Genomic DNA, 20701 nt, shown 5'->3' with positions numbered 1-20701 from the left:
AGTACATATTTGTAAATGATAGTAGTTGACACACACACACACACACACACACACACACACACACACACACACACACACACACACACACACACACACACACACACACGGTAGGTAGGCAAAAGAGAGGGTGAGAAGAAGATGTAGAGAGAGCAGACTGGTCATAGATGGCTTCTGGCTGAAGCAGCAGCCTCCCCATGGTTGGTTTGGCTAACAAGCAGCAGCATATGGACTCCTCAAATCGAGCAGAGACACAGCACAGAGGCTGCAAGAATACTACACCCAGACATGTATTAATGTTCACGGCGGCTGGCAACCACTCCATGCATGTACACAGACAGACAGACAGGCAGGTGGGAAGAGAGACAGTGGAACGGTAATAAATCTAGATGCACAAAAGCAAAAACATGCAAAGGTCTAGTGGGAACAACATGGCTGGTCAGGTTGTCTTTGCCACTATCTCGTATGTGATGTTATACCGGTGGGAATGACTGTAGTCTGGGGACTGCAGCAAGTGTGTGGGTGTGTGCGCGCGCAGAGTTGCCCCCCCCCCCCCTGTCTGTCGGTGTGGCCACGCACACACGGTGACGTCGCCATCATCATTATTCCCATCATCATCATCCTCCTCCTCATCATCACTACCACATAGTCTGTTTACAGGGTCACTCCGCTAAACGGAGAACACATTTCTCGCTGTAGGTGAGTCTAGTCGCCGGTCGCGGTCATGTGCCAGTTGGTTAGTTAGTTGGTTAGGGGTTTTGTGTCAAATAAAATGGAAGCAGCTAAACACCAGGTCGCCTTTCCATATCCGTTTGAAGCTAGCTAGCTAGCGGCAGCAGCTAGCTTGTAACATTAACAGTTATCGTTAGCTTAACGGAACTCGGTGTGATGCCCGTTTGTGAAATGGATGTATCACATAGTCACTTCTAAATATCAGACTATTTCATTTTGGTTGTTTCTGGTGAGTAACCGACCTTGTATCTGGCGTTGAAGTAGCAGCTCCGTTTGTGTAGCTAGCCACACCGCTGGCACTAGTTAGCTTAGCTACATAGCTAGTAAACGCCCGCGCTTCCATTATCGGACACGTCCGTTTTATTCCGTGACTAAATGTCACAACGTGTTCGGACATTCTCGTGATGATGTCCGCGCGTTTTCTGGCCGTACCGAGCTAATGAAGGATCAACAATAGATCTATTGACGTGGAGGACGAAATGATGAACGAAGTCAAGGCCAGTATAAAGTAGTTGGATTTAGCCAGACCGCTCAGCTAGCTGTACGAGCTGTCCGTTAACGGGAGATGCGATGTGCTGTGTAACGTTGTTTTTGTCACGAACGAACCACTGTACATTCGGCGTTATTTATGGCTGTAGTAGCCAATACTGTAGCCAGCAGCATCATCATCATCATCATCTCACACACCCTGGGTGCGGTGTCAGCTCCCATCTCCCTCAGCAGGCAGGGATAGCGTGCCTATACTTAATTGCTTAGCTTCTACAGCCAAAATAGTAAAACAATAAACCTTTATGAAATCACAAATTTGAAAATAGAAAAGGGTGCTATTTCACAGAACAAAAGAAACTTTTCGATTTATACGATGAATGTGAGCACACTTAGTTACTCTTACCACCTTGATGAAACCGTTTCCAAGGGAACGGGTCCCCTGGTCATTAGTGTTATTCATGTGAACAGAGGAGTAGATAATGTCAGGAATCTCAACCAGCATTTGAAATATTCTATTATAAGGTGTCTGGCTGCTTTATGGAGCTTACAGTGTCTGTTCTTGTTCTTTTACAGTGGACAGTGGATCTGCAGCCCTGTATACTAAACAGGAGAACGATCTTTTCATCATGAACTGCGATATAGATGGTATGTCTGCAACTTTGTGAAACACTATTATGTCTGATGATGTAAAAATAATAGTAAAATATTTCAAGTGCATGTTAATAGCATCAGCATTTGTATCTATTGCAGGAGACATGGAGAACCAGGTGGAGATGGAGGAGAAGACAAGGTTAATAAATCAAGTTTTGGAACTTCAGCACACGCTAGAAGGTAACACACAACTTTATCTGACCAAGTTCTTGATTCGCTCTCTAATTCAAATAAGACCTCAAACATTTCTTGCCCTCTCTCTTCACCAGCAAAACATATGTCTCTTTAATGCTCTTTTTTAAGCATGGAGTTGGACGCTTCTCGCTGCGCTGCTGCTCTTTTCTTGCTGTTGTTCCTCATCTCAGTTGTTGTGCTGTCTTGATATAATCCTGTGCTAATGCACTTAATCTACCTCTTCTACACTATGCCTCCATCTTTTTTCCACATTCACTAACACCATGCAAAAAATGGATGGCAGATAAGGTGATTGTAGGAAAAAAAGATTTAAAAAACTTTTTTTTCAACTGGGGAATACATCTGTAAAATGAATTCAAATGGGAATTCAGTTGTTGAATCTGATAACTCTGAGTTACATACAGTAACTTGATGGCCAAAACGGTTTCATTAGGCTAAATGGCTTTGTTATGGTGTTGTTATGAATGTTAAAAAATACATGTTATCCCGTACAGCTGTGACCAGTTAGAACTTAATGCTTAAGCTGAGTAGACCATGGACTTTCTTTGTTCCAGACCTGTCAGCGCGGGTTGACGCAGTCAAGGAGGAGAACCTGAAGTTAAAATCTGAGAACCAAGTCCTCGGGCAGTACATTGAGAACCTCATGTCGGCCTCGAGCGTCTTCCAGACCACCGACACCAAGAGCAAACGGAAGTGAGGTACCCTCTGGAAAAAAACAAAGTCCCAGGCCAGCAGCTGGGAGAAGGAACCCACCACTGAGACGTGGAGAGGGGTTTGTTTTCTCAGCAGACCTGGGTTTCTGTAACCCTTCTAGCTCACTTACTTGAGTCGAAACTAACTATTTAATTATCAAAAATATAAACTGACTTTGTCACATGTGCCGCTGACTCAGAAATAGATACATTTAATGTTAGTTTGACCCAGGTCTGTTTTGCAGCAGCTCCCTCTCCACGCTAAAACATAACCAGACTATGTATATGAAGTGGTTAAGGGTCATTTGTACCTTGAGTTTCTTAATGCTCTCTGTCAAAGTAGTATTTGTAAAATAATTCTTAGTTCTGCTTTACCTGCTTGGTTTTGTGTTTGAGGACAATTCAGATTTTCTGTGATTTTTTTTTTTTTTTTTTTTTTTTTTTTTTTTTTTCTGATGGTGTTCCTGTCTCAAACTGATCTTTAAGTGGGTGAAAACAAACCAAACATATTACAAATACTGGTTGACCATGACGCTAATTTCAACACTGGTTTATGTTATTTCTTTTTGTAAAATATTTTCTACATCAGCTGGATCTGAGTTTTTCGGTAGGTCTTGGATGTCATCATGTCAATCGGAAACATGACTGTATTCTGCCATTTAAAGCAGGCAAACTGAACAGTATTACTGAGAATAAAATGTATTTGGATTGCATGTATGAGTTTTTTTTATTTTAAAGTGTAGTATATCTAATGACATGTCATTAAATCAATAATCCCTAAATTACAGGCTGTATAAAGCTACTGAGAACTTTTTAACAATAGGCGATGGATACTAGATAAATATAGGTACCACTGAGAGCTCAACAACAATGTAAGTAAAAGCACAGAGAAACTAAAAGTCATGTAGACTTCATAAAAATGTAAATCTTAACTTAACATTAATGACATTTTATTGCGAGTGGCTCCATAAATGGCTCCACAATTACACACTTTTTGTTTTGCACTTAAACTGAAAGGGTTACAAATTCTTTTTTTTATCATGTTGTGAATGAGTGTTGTGGCCCAGATTGCAATGTAAGAGAGACAAAGGAAATGGTCATAAATGCAGCTGGGCTGATTCAGAGACAAACCCTGCATTATTACATTTTGTGTGTGTGTGGGGGGGTGGGGGGGGGAGTGGACTAGATGAGCCAGATGAACAAGGAGGGAAGAAAAGGATGCTTTCCCCTTAACTGCAAGCAGTAAAGAGGCCTTGAGTGCTATTGATCCATTCAGCCAGGCCTGGAGTACACCACCTGCTCAAGGAGGTTTGACTGTAAAATGACTGATGTCCTTAGTGCATAGCAGAGTGGAGGGTGTGTCCTCCAAGACTACTGCTGTGTCAGATCAAAAAGACTGAGGGTGGAACGAGATGAAGTCATGTAATCTGAACACATCTGCATTTTCTTTTAAATTTAAGGACCGGTATCCAGTTAAATAATATCGTGAAAGAAGTCATGTGTAAGCATCAAGTGAGTGGGGTGCTGTTTGAAAGGGGTGGACTTACTAATATTATGGGAGGCTATAAACGCTGTATATGCTGTAATTTATTGAAGTTATTAGATATGTTTAACAGTTGTACAGTGTCTTTAATTTCTGTCTGGCATGCTGAATATGCCCAACCTACACACCCTGGTACCAACCATCTTGTGTGTAGACACCCTGCACTTTTGCATTTAAACTGTTTTTTTGTTTTAATAAAAACCTAAGATCACGCCTCTGGGTCTTTTGTCAACTCACCAATCTTACATTAACTTGCAAGAGAACATTTTAGATTTTTTGTTGTATTAAATAGTTTTATTTTCAAGAGCAATGTACAATTTGCAAACAAATGTAAACAGGGATTTCTGCCAGAATCTGGCAAGAACATGAACTACAAAAGCTTGAGACAATAATATAAAACAAATAAGTTATCAATGTTTTCCCCAGGCAATCTTGGATCTGAACTCCAGCTAGTCTAGATATTCTGGGAAAGCGCTGCTGTGTACTGACTGAATGAGACATGTTTTCGCAGGTTTAATATCTAGCGGTTTGCTACTAGAAACCCACTAATCTTGTTTTATAGACAACGGATGGCCAAGGCATTCAGTGACCTAGATTCAGAATAAGCACATCAGTGGCATTTCATATTTAAGAAAACTGCCTCAAGTCATTCCAAACACTACAATATTAAATCTTTATTCTTACCAGCATAACACAAATCTTTAACAAAATCAATAAATAGGGTCGTCTGTGATACTTTTTTTTATTGCAATTAAAAAAAATAGAGTAACTGATGCTCCTTACAAACAAACTATCTAAAATCTAAACAGAACAACCATTTTCATAGAGGTAAACCTTTAAACCTAAGCTGAGGCGATTCATCAGCTGAAATATCCCGACTCTGCAATGACATCTCAAACAGCCTTTCCTAGCAGCCTGGCGTCCTCTCCTCCCGGCCTGTTTTTCAAACAAGGAAGGAAGTTTGCCAAACTGTGTCCTCGAACATGTTCTTTAAAACAAAAGGACACAATGATAAAGTCTAACTTCTGAGATTTAGCCCCTATGATATGCTGTAAAATGGTTTGAACAACTGGAGCCGACAGCAGCGCAGACGGCCTGCTGCCATCATTCTCAGAGGAAATGGACTACAATGGCATATATTCAGAGCGAAGAGTGACAGCAGAGACAGGGTGAACGGGAACAGTGTTGGAAGGGGGGGTGGGCCTTTTTTTTTTTAGGCAGACAGGCATTTTTGACAGCAACGGCTTAGAGAATAGAAGAACGATGAAGAAAGCGCAGAAGCTCAGGATGGAGGAAGAAAAACATCTAAATGCACAGAATCTCCAGAGGATTGATTCATCTGATCGTTCAATGAGCAGGCAGGCAAGAGACTACACAAGGTGAGGGATGCAGGATGTGGTTTTGGGAGACTGAGGCCCTGTGATGGGACGGCAGGCTACCAGGTGGTTTGGAGGAAATATATGCTGCTCTGCTCAGAGAGGGTGGAGCAGCAGCATGAGGTGGCCCTTCCACCTCCTCCGCATTGGGGGAGAAAGGAGACAGGAGGCATGGGGTTCACCTCTTCAGTCTTTCCGTACCCTCCTCTTTCTCACAGCTTGTTTGTGGCTCTCTTCAGCGACGTCTCCTCCCTTCTTCGGCTGCGGTGCCACAAAAGAAAAAGAAAGAAAAAAGGCAAATTTAATGGACGAGATATAAAACATCCCTCTTGCATCTGTCGCTTTACCGAAAATGTTAACAAATCAAGTGTGGAGTTAGCCCCACGTTACAGGGTGTCTCGACTTTGCGTCAAGTCAAATTAAATTGATTAGATTAAATTAAGACCTTTTAAATGCCAAGTGGAATGATCACTCTCGAAAATGAAATCACTGAAAATGAAAACAAGAGCAGGCAGACTGGCCGTGCACATTTCACACAAGGGCAAGGACACAGTGTCTGACACATGAGCTAGTCTAAACAGGAGGGAGGTGAGTGAGTGATCCCGTTCAGTGTGTTGTCTCCAGGCCACAGGAGACCATGCGTAAAACAAGTGACGTGATAAAACAAAGTGTGGCATTTATAGGTCCATGAGGTGGTTTGTAACGGGCATCATTACACCAAACAGCAACATGTATTCAAGGTCATGAGTCGGGTTAATGTGAATTATAAGAAGGGGTTCCCATCAGATACCTAGAAAATCGAAATGAAAGAGAAAGTAGGTGGTCAAATCTAAGGCTCTTTTTCCAAGTATTAATTCCAAGAGTGTGCAAGAACCTCCCGATCTCTACCAACATCATCAGTTCATGGTTCTCACAATGACACTAACCTCCTCTTCTAATGTTCTCTCAGGAACTTTGCTCTCCTCTTCTCCCTCCTCCTCCTCCTCTTCTTCTTCTTCCTCCTCCTCTTCCTCCTCCTCTTCTTCTTCCTCCTCCTCCTCTTCTTCTTCTTCATCGTCTTCTTCCTCCTCGTCATCATCATCCCCCTCGAGATTGTCACCTCCCGCATCGACATGACCCTCCTCAGCCCCTTCTGTTGCTTTTGAAAGAGAGTAACGGTGATGATTCTAGAACAATGTAGCAGCAAAAGACCAATACTCCGATCAATACAGCAACAACAGAAGAGTGTGTGTGTGTGTGTCTCCAGTGTTTGACCCTCGAACCTGCAGCTGAAGCACCTCCAGCAGCCTTAGCTGCTTTGTCTTCCTCATCTCCTGCCGCCTGCTCATCCTCTTCATCCTCCTCCTCTTCCTCTACATCAGCCTGGAGAGGATCCACCTTCTTGTAGACGTAGTCGTCATCTGATTTCTTTGACACAAACAGGAGATGGGATCACAGTCTGGTTTAGAGGGGTTTGCTGGAGTGCTTCGCATAAATTGAGGATCAGAAACATTCAATAAATAAATGACTCATGAGGTTCACAGTACCTTTGGCCAGCAGAAGAGCACACCCAGTCCAACAGGAAGGCCAACTGTCAGTATGTAAATCACCCAGAGCCACGGTCGTTCCTCTGCTGCAATCGTCAGCTGAGCAAAGATCCCCGGCTGGTGGGATTGAGGAGCGAAAGACAAGAGAGCAAGAGCAAATAGTGAGTCTTTGTGAACTGCTCCCTTCATAAATGATATGCACAAAGAGACAATGTAAGTGTCTGTGAGGGTGCTGCTCTGTGTTCCCTTTGCCCTTACAAAACGTCACTGACCTCGTTAGCACTGGCCACCAGCTTCTTCAACCCCCAGCTGTCGGCGGCCCAGCGGTCGGCCACCTCCTTGTGAGAGGTGATAATGAAGTTGTCAAAGTAGATATCTGAGGTCATGGACCACAGCTCCAAGCCCACAGCCTTGAAAGGCACCATCCTGAACGGCTGCAGGTCCTCAAAATAATCCGGGTTATTGATTTTACGCGGCTTCCAGACTCCCTGGGGAAAAGAATGTAGAGGAAAACAATTATGATGGCTTCAGCTGGTGTACAAACAGAGAGCATCTCCAACAGGACAGGTCAGAGGTGTTACAAGTAATACAGAGAGTGAGCTGGCAGGGTGCCAGCACCCTGCCAGCACTTCATTATTTGTGCATTATTTGTGCATTAATAAAAAAAAGAAGAAGTTAAGAACAGTTAATAAAAGAGAAATAAAATACGACTCCTATAAGCCTGGTTTAGATATAGTTACCTGATAGTTGGGATTGTCCACCAGAGGGGCTTTCCACTTGCCCTTGTACTGAGGGTTGTTGATCTGGGGACGCTTCCACACCCCACAGCCGGGGGCCGTCTCACAGGCTGGGTTAGGAATCTGCGGGGCTTCCCACTCTCCATCCATCTCCTCGTCCCTGCACACAGAGAAGGGCCGTCAGGCTTGATCGTTTCCTTCCTGTTTCCTTCCCGTAACATAATTCTGGCTATGGCTTTGCGAACATGTTCATTTACCAGTCTTCAGGTTTCTCAGCGCTCGGGTCGGAGACAAACTCTAATTCATCGTCCAACCAGCCCTCTGGCTTTAAAGCGTCGGGGTCTTCCATCTTTGCTGGAGCCTCTTCATCCCTGAGACACACGCGGCCATGTTTGTTATTGATCACTAGGTCACTGAGGCCCTACCATTTAAATGTGTCCAGTCTGCAACACAATCGGTACTGTCTACTAGTATGTGGGTTGCAGTCACCAGTCATCGGGCTTGGCGGCCTCAGGGTCCGGAATCTTGGCCCTCTCATCCCAGTCCTCTGGCTTAGAGTCATGTGGGTCATCTATCTCTTTGGGTGGGTTGACTGGAGGCACCACGTCATGCAGCAGGTTGCCGCGGCTCACACTGGACTGGTCTATGAACATCTCGTAGCTGTTGTCTGGGTTCAGGACTAACACAGGGGGAAACATGCTGAATGAACATCTGAGCAAAATGAGAAATGTACATTTTATAAAAAAGCACAGATCGGTATGCAGAAGTAATTGTGGCATGTAAGCCATTACATATAAAGACACATTTCAGACAGATATAAAAACATATATTCTCCATTTGAATTGTCTCTGTACCCAGAGTGTAGAGGTGAGTCTTCTTGTCAGTGTAGAACTTCTTGAGGTCGACATCTGCCCTCTTGGCATGCTTCTCCTCCGTGTCTTTGTTCAGAGGATTCTGGTGGCGGAAGATGAAGTGCAGCTTGTAGTCCTCGCCACACTTGTCTGGTCCAAACATGAGGGTGTACGGTGTACGGTCATGGAATTGCTCCTAAAGTGAAGAAAAAAAAGGTTTATTTTAAAAGAGTAAATTGGTTTATATCTGGACAACCTTTACCTGGTTCTACCACATGTACACAAGACAGAGGAGGAATGCTCAGAAGGTTTTGGATTTCCACCAATATTAACACAAAGTATCTTAAGTATTTGATTCAGTGTAAGATACTTAGGACAGACATGCCCATCAAATGGTCTGTGTACATTAAAACATTACACATAAATAGAGCAAGGTAGAACGACAACATTTATACCAACCAGATTGTGATTGCCAGTGTCTGACAGCAGTTTGATGTATGCTCCACCACAGTCAATACCATCCTGGAAATTCACCTCATACCTGCAACCAGAACACAACTTAACTAGTCCGGTCACATTATTGTTTTCACGTGCGAGTGTGTGCGCGAGTGCTTGAACTCACTGTACGACCAGAGTTTCATCCTGGAAGACAAAGGGTTTGTTCAGCATTGCGGAGATGGCGTGGTGTTTGGCCCGTGACTTGAGCACTAAACCCAGGTCTCCTGGAACTTTGTTTTCCTTCAGCTGCTCCACAGCCCACTTTCCTGCAGCCAGAGAGACAGTCAACATTCATCGTCATGGCGCGGTCGCAGAGTCTCTGCTCGAGACAGCTTTAGTGCTGTCGACATAAAAGTGCAGTTAAGTGTCACGAACTGAGGCGTTGGACCCCATATCACAGCAATGACGTTGCTCGAAGTGTTAACCAGTAGTGAAAAATAGGACCCATGTAAATATCGTTATTTACATCACACGAGTGAAAAGTGAGTGTGTGCGAGGTAAAGATAAAAACAGCAAGTTGTGCCTCTAGTCTGTACTAGAGGCTCATACGCACACATCTAGATAAACCAAGAGGGCGTGGAAAAAAGAAGAAGGAACAAACCGTCATATTTGGCGACGTCCTCATCTGCATCCCCCTTGACTGTCTTTGACAGCTGCCAACTATGGAGATCAACATCACAAAACCCTCAGCTTCCACAAGAAAATATGAACACACTACAACCACTGATTGTGTAAGTTTATCCCTGGTCAGAGGCTCATTTATCCTAGCATGAATTAAACATTTACGCTGCATTTTAAGCAGCCCTTAGAGGTAAATTTGTAAGGCTATACCTTTCCAGTGAGCCATCATCAAACGTCTCTGCAAAGTAGACGTCTCCGGTAGGTACAGGAGTCTTGTATGTTACCTGGGGAACCGAAAACATAAATTAGAAATTAATCTCCAGGCCATGTTTACCCTAATCCCAAATTTTGCAACTATAAGAAAACCTTTTCCACACTTCAGTTTCACAAATGACCAAATTACTTAACCCAGTGGTTCTCAAACTGTGGGGCACGGAGGTATTACAGGTGGGGGAGAGGCTTTAAAAAAAAAAAAAATAATAATAATAATAATAATAATAATAATAATAATAATAATAATAATAATAATAATATATATTTTATAATCCTTAATTAATCCCACAGTGGGGAAATTATCCTCTGCATTTAACCCATCATTTGTAATTAATGAGCAGTGTGCTGCTGTGAAGCACTGGGGGTTCAGTGTCTTTCCCAAGCATACTTCAACATGCAAACTATGGGGAGACCAGGGATCGAACCGGCTACCTTGTGGTTTCAGGACGACCACTCTCTCCATGAGCTACATGAGAACTTCACATAGTACAAAGTACACAGACATAAAAGCGTTGTTACGCCGTTATCAGGTTACGCTTGTGTGACTCTCCGATTCTTGCCGTTTTGCCAAAAGCCGATCTCCGTGAGGTCGGCTTTTCTGCAGAATGTAGATCTAAGCTCAACATTGAGCATGAATTGAGAGCGGTTGTATCAAATCTACAATCCCGTTTTAAAAAGACTTGTAGAGAAAACCAGCTCATTGCAGCCACTAATACTGATGATACGTGATGGCTCACACATCTGCACTCATTTTGTTTTGCACAGGTTGCAGGTTATTGTTATTATCTTGAAAATATATTCAGTGCTAAACAGGTTAATTGCCACAATAGGCAATTTTTTGGTGGTGGAGCATAAAAATTGTTCTTCCTCCAAAGTGGGGCGTGACAAAAAAAGTCTGAGAACCACTGACTTAACCTATGACCCATTTCTGACCTGGAAGGAGACATTTGCATCCATTCCAGCCTTCTCGCTTGCTTTGCTGTCTGTCTCATCCGAGTGGTCTTCGTCCATCACTGTCGCCTCCTCCTCCTCCTCCTCTTCCTCATCTGCCATCAGAACCTGTAATTCCTCCTCGTCCAACCCCATATCTTCATCGATGTCTGATATATCAACCTCAAACTGCTTCTCCTGGGTCGCCACAGCTGCCACAGCCAGCAAGGACAGGAGCAGCGCACGCCACATCCAACCCCTTTCCAACTTCATCTGTGGGGGGAGGGGAGAGATAGCAGGATGGGGAGCAGAGTGTGCGATAAGGGCGTCAGAGATGAGCAGGGTGAGGAGGGCATGGGGAGGGAGGATCAGGGATAGAAAGAAGGGGCAGGTGTGATATGTTATTTATGGAGGTGGACATCAATGATATAAATAGAGATCACAAGCCTAAAAGAATCAAATAAAAAGAGATTGAGATTACATGAGAACAGTGCTACTTGATGTTGGGCCCGTATCCTCAGATCACATCCTTATCTCACAAAATCTTTAAGACTTCTTCATCTCTGCTGCAACGCATTCCCACCAGATAAATCATGAAGACAGACTCATTCTAAGCAGATGCCACTAATATCTGTACCATACAAGCCTCTTTGAATATATAATAGGCCCTCTTTCCCAAATACCCTTCCTAATTTGTGACAGTAAATGCATCGAATTAGAATCTTTCTGTGTGTCCTAAAATGCATTTTAAAGACTACCTGCTGAATACTGGTACAATTCAGATATGTGTTAAACCAAACAGCAGCTTTAATGATCTATTGATCAGGCCCCACCTGCTCACTCTTCTTGAGAGCAGCAGGAATTGAAAAGCATCACTGCAGACAGCACAGCAGCACGCTTCCCTTGATTCCTAATCAACTTTAATTCCCATGCTGCTGTTGTTCTATTAGGTAACAGGGTGCAGGGGGATCAAAAGGATAAACACAAGGGAGAGATGATAAACCCGGAGCAGTTTCAAATATCTCATCTTGAAAAGCATCCAAATGTTGCTCATTTATTTGCTTCTTTGGTCTTTATGCAAGCAATGCAATAGTTTGTAAGAAATCTTGGCCACATCCCATGTTTCTGATATGACAATATGCAAAACATGTAGAGGTTATAAAACAAATAATTCAGATGTTTGATGCTGTTGTTGAAATCAACACAGAGTGCCCTTGAACAGAAGTAGAAACACTTCATGCACAAAGTCTTTTGAGCTGTACTTGACGCACAGAATCCTAATATTGAATATATGAGGCAATCATCATTTGGCAGCGGATCACTGAGAGCCTTCAATTAACTGGCTTCTTTACTTCAACGAGAATGAGTCAAAGGTGGTTCTCAACCAGTGGCATTTAGAGTCAAAATGGAGTAGTGAGTCAGTTCTTGGTCTTTCTATTACATTACATTACATTTAGCTGACGCTTTTATCCAAAGTGACTTACATTTATACACCGTAGACACAGCAACAGGGAGCAATTTGGGGATAAGTGTCTTGCTAAGGACACATCGACATAGACTAGCGGAGCCGGGGCTCGAACCACCGATCCTTTGATTGTTAACCACTGAGCCACAGCCGTCTATTCTAACTAATGACAATAAAATAACTAACTGTGGAAGAGGCACACTACTTTGATGAAGGTTCAGTTGCTTTACAATGAAACGGGTCATTTACCTACACTGTAACTTCACAGATGTGGCCTTGGCTTTTACAGAGTGCACATTATTTCCACCTGAACGGTAAAATGAACTGTTTGAGGCGAACCCTTGACTGGTTACTACATGCATCATACATGCTTTCTGTTCTACATGACGCATCTATAAAATGTCAGGAATAGTGAACTAAGCCCATGGTAACAACTCAATGGAGGCATAAGGTTAGCGTAATGCATCAGTTTTAGATGAAATATTCCTCTCAGAAATAATAATTCCAATTGTGTCCTTTCTGTGAATTTTTAGGCTATTTCCTCATGAAATCTATCACAGCTTGGCCTTGCTTGCTGACTAAGCAGACAGGAATGCACAGTGAATGCTGTAAAAATCCCAAACAAGTCATTCCCCAACTTCATTTAATTGCATTCATGTATAAAAAGGACAATACACACCACTCAACGTTTCTATAAATACACCAGTGTGAGTCAGCTGGCTGTTTTTCAGCTGTCCGTTGGCATGTATGAAACCAATCAAGTGATGGTTCAAATTTCCAGATACAAGTCAACAAGCCATGCAGAGGAACAGGAAACAGAAAACAATACAGTAATACAGCAGCAATATCCAGTATTTTGGAGATTAGCCACTCAAGGCACAACACAGCCAAACCATACAGATTATAACCATTTTGGGGAGCAATGTTGATCTTAATAAAATGTTAAAAAGATCCTGTACCAAATGAGTAAAATGGTAATATGACACATCTAACAAAGCTATAGAATAAAATAAACCTGTCTAACAAAACCAACTATCTGCCTCCGGGTCACGGTTAACAGCACTAGAAAGGTCCCGTTTGATTTGAGCATCACGAACCAAGAAAAGCTTTCGCCTAAACAGATGTAGGAAGAGCACAGAAAAGGTCACGAGGAACCAACATGGCTGCCGCCGATCACCGCAATATATATCCAAACTCTTTTAGATAAACGGCTGTGGCTGCAACACCTGCTCCGCTAGCTCGCGATGCTACGCGGAGCTCGCGGACGTCACGAACAGCGAACGTTAGCACAACACGAGCTTAGCTGGTAAACCAAATGGGCTTATGCCCATGAAACAGGCACTGGAGGTAAAAACGCGAACAGAAAACATGCATTTTAAAGTCGTGAGAGACTGAAGGAGTGGACAGCGACGGTTAGCTTGCTGAATCAGTAGTAATGTCGCACAGGGAGCGATGGAGAGAATGAATGAGCGCACACAAACAAACCTTGCGCCTTCTTGTCAATTGCAGAGATGTTTCGATGAAAGCTTTTTCTCCGCTTTGGGGAAACAAACACACGGGGTGACGTTTCTTGTGCCGAGAGGATCACCGAGGCCCCGCAGTGAACCGCTATAACATTCACGGTTCTCGGCTGGGCAAGGATAGGACGTAGATGACAGCTCGGCCCCGGATAACGGTGCGCGGTTGACGAGTGCGAGCGAGTCCCTGCTAATGGGCATGACGCATGCGCACATCGCGCAGGTTAGAGAGCGCGAATGCTGCCTTCACGTGCACAAAGATATTATCCGGGATGAGAGCGTTGCCGTGGCTGCTGATAATTTCTCTCCAGTATTGCTATTATTTTGCATGAGATACGTTCAAATACATTATATTTGCAACTGAAACGGCTAGAATAGTTTCCCTACCATTTAAAAAAAAACATTTATTTATGTTTTATGGAGCATGATTTAGTTGTAGAGTGGTTTTGAAATGTAGTTTTTCTCCTTTATCAACAAGATTCATTATGTTAATATCCAACAAGAGCGAGCAAACATAATACTCAGTCACATATCCAATTCAACCTAAAATTCGAGCAAGGTACTTGCTGTAAATATGTATACTTTAAAAAAGCCCCAAAACTACGAGTTCACACTAGGAGCAGTTTCGCTTCGCAGCTGCCTTTCAAAGTAAAAGCTTACTTCGTACTAAACATTGTCCTTGGGCACATACTGCCAACGAATATCTGGATAATAATAATACAAGTACACTTACGTAAACGTAATAGTAATTTCACAATCATTGCGAACTAGTCAAATAAATAAAATGCTTTTCCGCAACCTTTACTATGGCATGCAGTATCCACTTCCGGGGTAGAGTTCAGAACATTTCTATGGTAGCCACATGCGTGTTGGATCAGTGGCAGTGCAGTTGTGAACACAGTTATTGAAATTGGTCTGCAGTTGCCCAAGAACCGTGAGGATGAAGGACACGCCGCTGTCTAACTGTGAGCGGGATTTCCTGCTCAAAGCGATCGAAGAAAAAAAGGTGAGCTGGTTTCTGAATTTCGTGAGTTTGGTACTTTTGGGGGGCTTTGTTGTCCATGCCCAATATCTCAATAAGTCCTTAGTTAGAGTTTCACCTGTTGTCTCTCTGCAGCGTCTGGATGGACGACAGACCTACGACTATAGAAAGATGAAGATCACATTTGGGACCGACTATGGGTGCTGCTTTGTGGATCTGGGAAAAACCAGGTGAAGCTTAGGCCAGATATGTGTCAAGTTTTTGCTTGTTATCCTCTTATATCTGCCCCTGTTTTCGGGTTGACAGCTTCATGTACAGTGTTCTGTTTCTGATTATGTATTTTTGCACCATTCTATCAGATTGGTAATTCAAGATGACTCATTTTCAATTTTTAAACTCGTTAAAATAATGTGATGAACAAAGCTAGTCTGCAAGGCACTGATATTGTGCCAAATTGAAGTGAGCACTTGCAGATGTCATGCACCCACATTCATATGCATTTAGTTTAGTTTAAAAAGACCATTAACTTATATGTTTGTGATAATTGAGCATCAATGTGGTGCACTCTTCAGGGTCATGGCCCAGGTGTCATGTGAGCTGGTGGCTCCTAAAGAAAGTCGACCAAACGAGGGAATCATGTTCTTCAACATCGAGCTGTCACCCATGGCCTCGCCAGCATTTGAACAAGGCAGGTGAGAAATAAAGGAGATTATGTTCATATACTTTTCTACATAAACATATGAAGATGTCACATACTCCTCTTGTTCACTTAACCCATTTTGTAATGCGTAGTATTATTTTAGTTTTTGTCTTTGATGGAGTGGGGCGTATTAAACTAGACTGACTAACTGACTAACTAAACTTTGTCTGAGACATGGTTGATTTTTTTTCCACCTGTTTGTGCAGAGACTGTAAATCATCTGTGGGTTTTTCCCTCTCTCCAGACAGTCCGAGTTGTCAGTGAAATTAAACAGACAGCTGGAGAGATGCTTGAGGAACTCCAAGTGCATTGATACTGAGTCCCTGTGTGTGGTGTCTGGAGAAAAGGTGAAACAACCCCACACACACACACGTAGAAGAAGAGAGAAGAAGCAGTGTGTGATGATGTGTGTTTGTGTGTGTGTTTAGGTGTGGCAGATCAGAGTAGACGTTCACATGTTGAATCACGATGGGAACCTGATGGATGCTGCCAGCATCGCTGCCATCACCGCTTTGTGCCACTTCAGACGCCCCGATGTCGGCATCCAGGGCGATGAAGTCACAGTGGTGAGTCGGCAACAAACACAGCAGGTGGTGTCACTACATCGCTGAATCTACTGGGGGAAAGCCTGACGCTCCAAAGACCAAACTGCTCTGTTATTTAGATTTCTTTGATGATATAATGTGCCAACTTTCCTGCTTTACTTCAAGTGACCACTTTTTTTGTCAGTGTCAATACATATATTTATTGTCAAAACAAAAAATGCCTCACAGTTATGTCAAAATAGAGTTAATACTTTGTGGTTGTAATTGAGTTTTTATTCCTGTGCTCCCTTAGTACAGTCCAGAGGAGAGAGACCCCATTCCTCTGAGTATCTACCACATGCCTATCAGTGTCAGCTTCTCCTTCTTTCAACAAGGGTAAGGCATCACGTTTGACTACAAGACAGAATCTTTTTCTGTGCAAAGTACTGAGTTTAGATTTTTATTTGAGGGGTGCTTGTGTACAATATTCAACCCAAACTACCTCCTCCAAAATAATCATACAGTTGAATTGACACCTCTCTAAAACAGTTTAAATGAAAACTAAATAGCCAAAGCTTCATTAGAGTAGAGTTACTGCAGGACTGTAGTATTACACGGCAATAGTTTACCTAATAAACTGCCATTCAAGTGTATAAAACAATGATTATTGTAATAAAAGTACCACGTAGACTGAAGTTCGCCAGTCATTGGAAGAACATCATCAAGTTTCTTCCGTTCCTCCTTCTCGCTCTGCAGAACCTATCTGCTGGTGGACCCCTGTGAACGGGAGGAGCGGGTGATGGACGGCTTGCTGATGATCGCCATGAACAAACACAGAGAAATCTGCTCCATTCAGTCGAGCGGGGGCATCATGTTGCTTAAAGAGCAGGTAAAGCGAGTCTTGATAATACTACACTGTTGATTTTGGTTTTGCAGTCATGAAGTCAATTGTTCTCTAAAAACAATGATGTCACTGTCGAGCTTCACAAACGCTCATGCTTGCTGGCGGAGCTGCTCTCTAAATTGAACACAAGTGAAGTTACAAAGAAAACAACCTATTCACATGAGAAAAATACGATAATGTTAACGGCAATATATTTTGTGTGTGTGTGCTGTTGAAGGTTATGAGATGCAGTAAAATAGCCAGTGTTAAAGTGTCTGAAATCACAGAGCTCCTCAACAAAGCCCTGGAGAACGACAAGAAAGCAAGGTGAGCTGTGACATCACACAGCCACACGTCCGTATCGTGGAAGTGGAATTTTTGACCGCTGTTTTAACTGTTTAGATATACAAGAACTCTGCATTTTTACATTTTCCAGGAAGGAGGGTGGTAGGTGTGGTTTTGCGGAGTCTCTGCCACAGGAGCGAATCACAGCACTGAAAATGGATGAGACCTCAGTGGAGATGACGGATGTGAGGGAGAAGGCCAATGACATCGTCCAGAAAGCCGATGCTCCACCTCAGAAGTATCCTGAACTCGGCCTGAATAACAACAGCACCGACCAGAATGTCTACCTTTGTATCTGTCTCTTTGCCATGTTATAAAGGCAAGTCATGTAGGCTCCTTAACCATACTTACAAGAGTGACTTCCCCCATGGTGCCCGTCCCAGGTGTTGGTCAGATAGGGCAGGGGCTGCAGAACACATGGGGACTGGAGGATGATGAGGATGATGAGTATGATGACGAAGAAGCAGAAGAATGTGACAGTGGTGAAGAACAAGAGAAAACGATTACAAAGATGGAAGAGGAACAGCATCAAAAGGAGGCGAGCAGAGCAGGTCTGTTAACTCAATTCAGTTTATTTTATACAGCCCAACATCACAAATACAAGTTTGCCTCGGAGGGCTTTACAATCTTTACACATGACATCCCTATCCCGGGACCTCACATCGGATCAGGAAAAACTCTCCCAAAAAAGATAGTAAAAACCCTTTCACAGGGAAAAAAGGGGAAGAAACCTGAGGGAGAGCAACAGAGGAGGATCCCCCAGCCCGGATGGACAGAAGCAATAGATGTCATGTGGCCAGAATGAATAACGTAACAGAGTTACAGCACATTCAATGAATGTGACAGAAATTATTCATATAATGAGTAGTATGCATGGGCCATGATCCAGATAGCCACGATTCATTAAGCAGAAGGAGGTAGAGAGGAGGGTCATCCCAGGGGCAGTGGGAGGAGAAAGCAGGGCCATTAAGAACAATCTTAATGTCATGTAAAAGTTAAATGGGTAAACAGGATTTCTGTTTCTAGAGAAAAGGACAGGAAAAGACTAAAATTAGTTTTGTTTTACTAAACATAAAATGAGTTTGATAGAGAAATTGATGCAGGATGCAATTGGATGTCAAACCAGCACGCTGACGGGCCAAAAGATATTCAAGCTGAAGTAATATAAATTATTATCCCGTGAGTGTTTAATTTTTAACATTTGTTTTGACTTGCAGGAGATGTGATTAATATATCTGACAGTGAAGAGGAGGAGGTGGTTATTCTTCTTCCAGAGACGCAAGACAAAACTCTTAAGTGAGTGCACCTTTTTTTCTTTTTCTATGCATAGCAACTGAGGAGATATGTATGTATGTATGTATGTATGTATGTATGTATGTATGTATGTATGTTTTTGTTATTTACATCCTTTTTCTTGTGCCTAGAAAAACATGGACCAGTTCCCACCAGAAGGGGGCAGCAGCATCAAAGAAAAGACAGAAAAAATGAGCGAAGGATCCAATGGAGCTACCTGCAGCCTGCGATCTGCACATCTACAGCAGTGCCATACACTGCAGCGCCTCCTCATAACAAATGTTTCCAACCTGCCATCTGTATTTGGAGAACATGAAGTCTCATCATGTTTTTAGCCGTTTGAATCGATTTAGAAACAGACTGCACTTACAAATGTATAGATTTTTTTTTCTTCTTTTTTACAATGAAAGGATTTTGGTAAGTAGAATTAAATAATTATCTTCAACCACCCTTGGAGGTAAAGCAGGCTTTCAGTTTTGTTTGCAAAGTGCTGTTCTGTGGTGTTGATTGTATATCAAAATAAAAAGATCAATATAAACCTATGTTTTGTGGATTTTAAGCATTTTACATTGACATTATTAGCACCATGCTCTAACCAACTGAGCTAACCAGCCATGTGCCACCAAATTAAAAAGACAATTGAAAATGCTGAGCCAATCACTAGCCTTTTTTTGGTCTTGTCCTTCTGATTGGCTGATACAGCGAGTGCAGCTGTATCTTTTTCACACAGGCACATAATTCACTTAGAGACACACCCACACACACACACACACACGCAGCCTGGTAGCTCAGTCAGTGGAAAAGTACTGGACAAAGCCAATCACTGAATACTCTGGTTGTTGCAGAGAACATAATTTCCGACAGAACAGAATTTCTTCATGCAAAGGTCCGTAGCATCACAATAATGTCAAACTTGTTACCGGCAATCTTGAGTAACCACAATTGGAGGATATGAATACAGGGCTCTCAAGTTTTTAAGAGAGGTAAGAGTGACATATCCAGACCAGCCTCCCTCCCCCCCCCATATTATTATTAGCTTTATTTTCATTGGTTGCTGGATTATATTTCACCCAGATACAACAGATACGTTTTTCTGATTGGCTATTCGTGTAGCCCATTTCTTTTTTTTGATTGGCTGATGAGTGGCACCTTGCGGCAGAACTCCAGGGGATTCGGGGGAGACGTGCTTGATTCCTCCTGGTGAGGGCAGCGCGACCAGGTCATGTTTGTGCGCTGCGGCACATTAAATAGCCTAGAGGGTTTTTTCAGCGTGAGAAATACGATGTGTGGCGGGAGGACGTGACTTAAGACCGAAATGCGTGACAGTCACGCTCAATGCGTGACACTTGTGAGCCCTGTGAATATAGAAACAAACACCCAACCTTGCTTTGTGACCAGTTGTATCCCAATGTAAACCAGAGAGGTGGTGGAGTGGGGATCTTATTGGAGAGGAGTGGATGTGATTTTGTATTGATAGTTTCTGTTTGTTTATATTTTGTTTCTAGGCCGTAGCACACACTCAGACCTCTACAATATGGGTAATTTGCAAACAGCTGGCACGGTGTGGGCACCTTCACTTATTGAATGTCTACCAACATGGTATGTTGTTGTGTAATATGGTCCAGAATTATTCCAGCAATCACAATAATAAAACAATTGACAGACCAAACATGGGGTTAAATAGCCACTGTAGAAACTAAATAAAACATTATTGAAATCACTGAGTGAACTGAGATGCCATTAGTAGCATATTTCCGCCTTCAAAATTAGAAAACAAAAGCAACATTACAGTATTTAAGTGAGGCAATGACAGAGATAGGTGCATCGTGTTCTGTACATCGGGAAAAGAGGTGTGATGATATTGCTGAATCTACACTAAAC

At 42.7% G+C, this 20701-nt stretch overlaps 3 protein-coding genes across 3 annotated transcripts; 2 read left to right on the top strand and 1 right to left on the bottom strand.

Moving 5' to 3' along the window:
* Positions 1 to 642: 642 nt before the first annotated feature.
* Positions 643 to 3149, top strand: scoca (short coiled-coil protein a). The gene is made up of 4 exons (XM_079219278.1): positions 643 to 696; positions 1792 to 1863; positions 1969 to 2049; positions 2619 to 3149. The coding sequence occupies exons 2-4, from the start codon at positions 1845 to 1847 to the stop codon at positions 2759 to 2761; spliced, it is 243 nt and encodes an 80-aa protein (XP_079075404.1). The 5' UTR covers positions 643 to 696; positions 1792 to 1844; the 3' UTR covers positions 2762 to 3149.
* A 1804-nt stretch (positions 3150 to 4953) lies between these two features.
* clgn (calmegin) lies at positions 4954 to 11384 on the bottom strand (the record flags this gene model as incomplete). Its single annotated transcript, XM_079219105.1, has 14 exons — positions 4954 to 5936; positions 6602 to 6813; positions 6938 to 7082; positions 7202 to 7318; positions 7474 to 7689; positions 7942 to 8098; positions 8196 to 8309; positions 8428 to 8617; positions 8793 to 8985; positions 9249 to 9330; positions 9412 to 9553; positions 9889 to 9947; positions 10119 to 10192; positions 11115 to 11384. 14 exons carry the CDS (start codon positions 11382 to 11384, stop codon positions 5862 to 5864), a joined length of 2046 nt encoding a protein of 681 aa, XP_079075231.1. The 3' UTR covers positions 4954 to 5861.
* Positions 11385 to 15005: 3621 nt separating this feature from the next.
* exosc9 (exosome component 9) lies at positions 15006 to 19286 on the top strand. The gene is made up of 12 exons (XM_079219670.1): positions 15006 to 15099; positions 15211 to 15305; positions 15648 to 15767; positions 16020 to 16122; positions 16204 to 16341; positions 16613 to 16695; positions 17056 to 17188; positions 17421 to 17509; positions 17619 to 17765; positions 17882 to 18078; positions 18745 to 18823; positions 18952 to 19286. Exons 1-12 carry the CDS (start codon positions 15034 to 15036, stop codon positions 19013 to 19015), a joined length of 1314 nt encoding a protein of 437 aa, XP_079075796.1. The 5' UTR covers positions 15006 to 15033; the 3' UTR covers positions 19016 to 19286.
* The last annotated feature ends 1415 nt before the right edge of the window (positions 19287 to 20701 follow it).

This window comes from Taurulus bubalis, assembly GCF_910589615.1.
Source record: "Taurulus bubalis genome assembly, chromosome: 6".
Lineage (NCBI taxonomy): Eukaryota > Metazoa > Chordata > Actinopteri > Perciformes > Cottidae > Taurulus > Taurulus bubalis.
This window is presented reverse-complemented; position numbering and strand designations above follow the sequence as displayed.

Excerpts from the sequence above, each read along its gene's own strand:
- scoca (XM_079219278.1), top strand. Across the intron at positions 2,050-2,618 it reads ACTTCAGCACACGCTAGAAG|ACCTGTCAGCGCGGGTTGAC; the intron begins GTAACACACAAC and ends TCTTTGTTCCAG.
- exosc9 (XM_079219670.1), top strand. The coding sequence starts at position 15,034 with ATGAAGGACACGCCGCTGTCTAACTGTGAGCGGGATTTCCTGCTCAAA. Across the intron at positions 16,123-16,203 it reads GTGTGGTGTCTGGAGAAAAG|GTGTGGCAGATCAGAGTAGA; the intron begins GTGAAACAACCC and ends GTGTGTGTTTAG. Across the intron at positions 16,696-17,055 it reads TTCTCCTTCTTTCAACAAGG|AACCTATCTGCTGGTGGACC; the intron begins GTAAGGCATCAC and ends CTCGCTCTGCAG.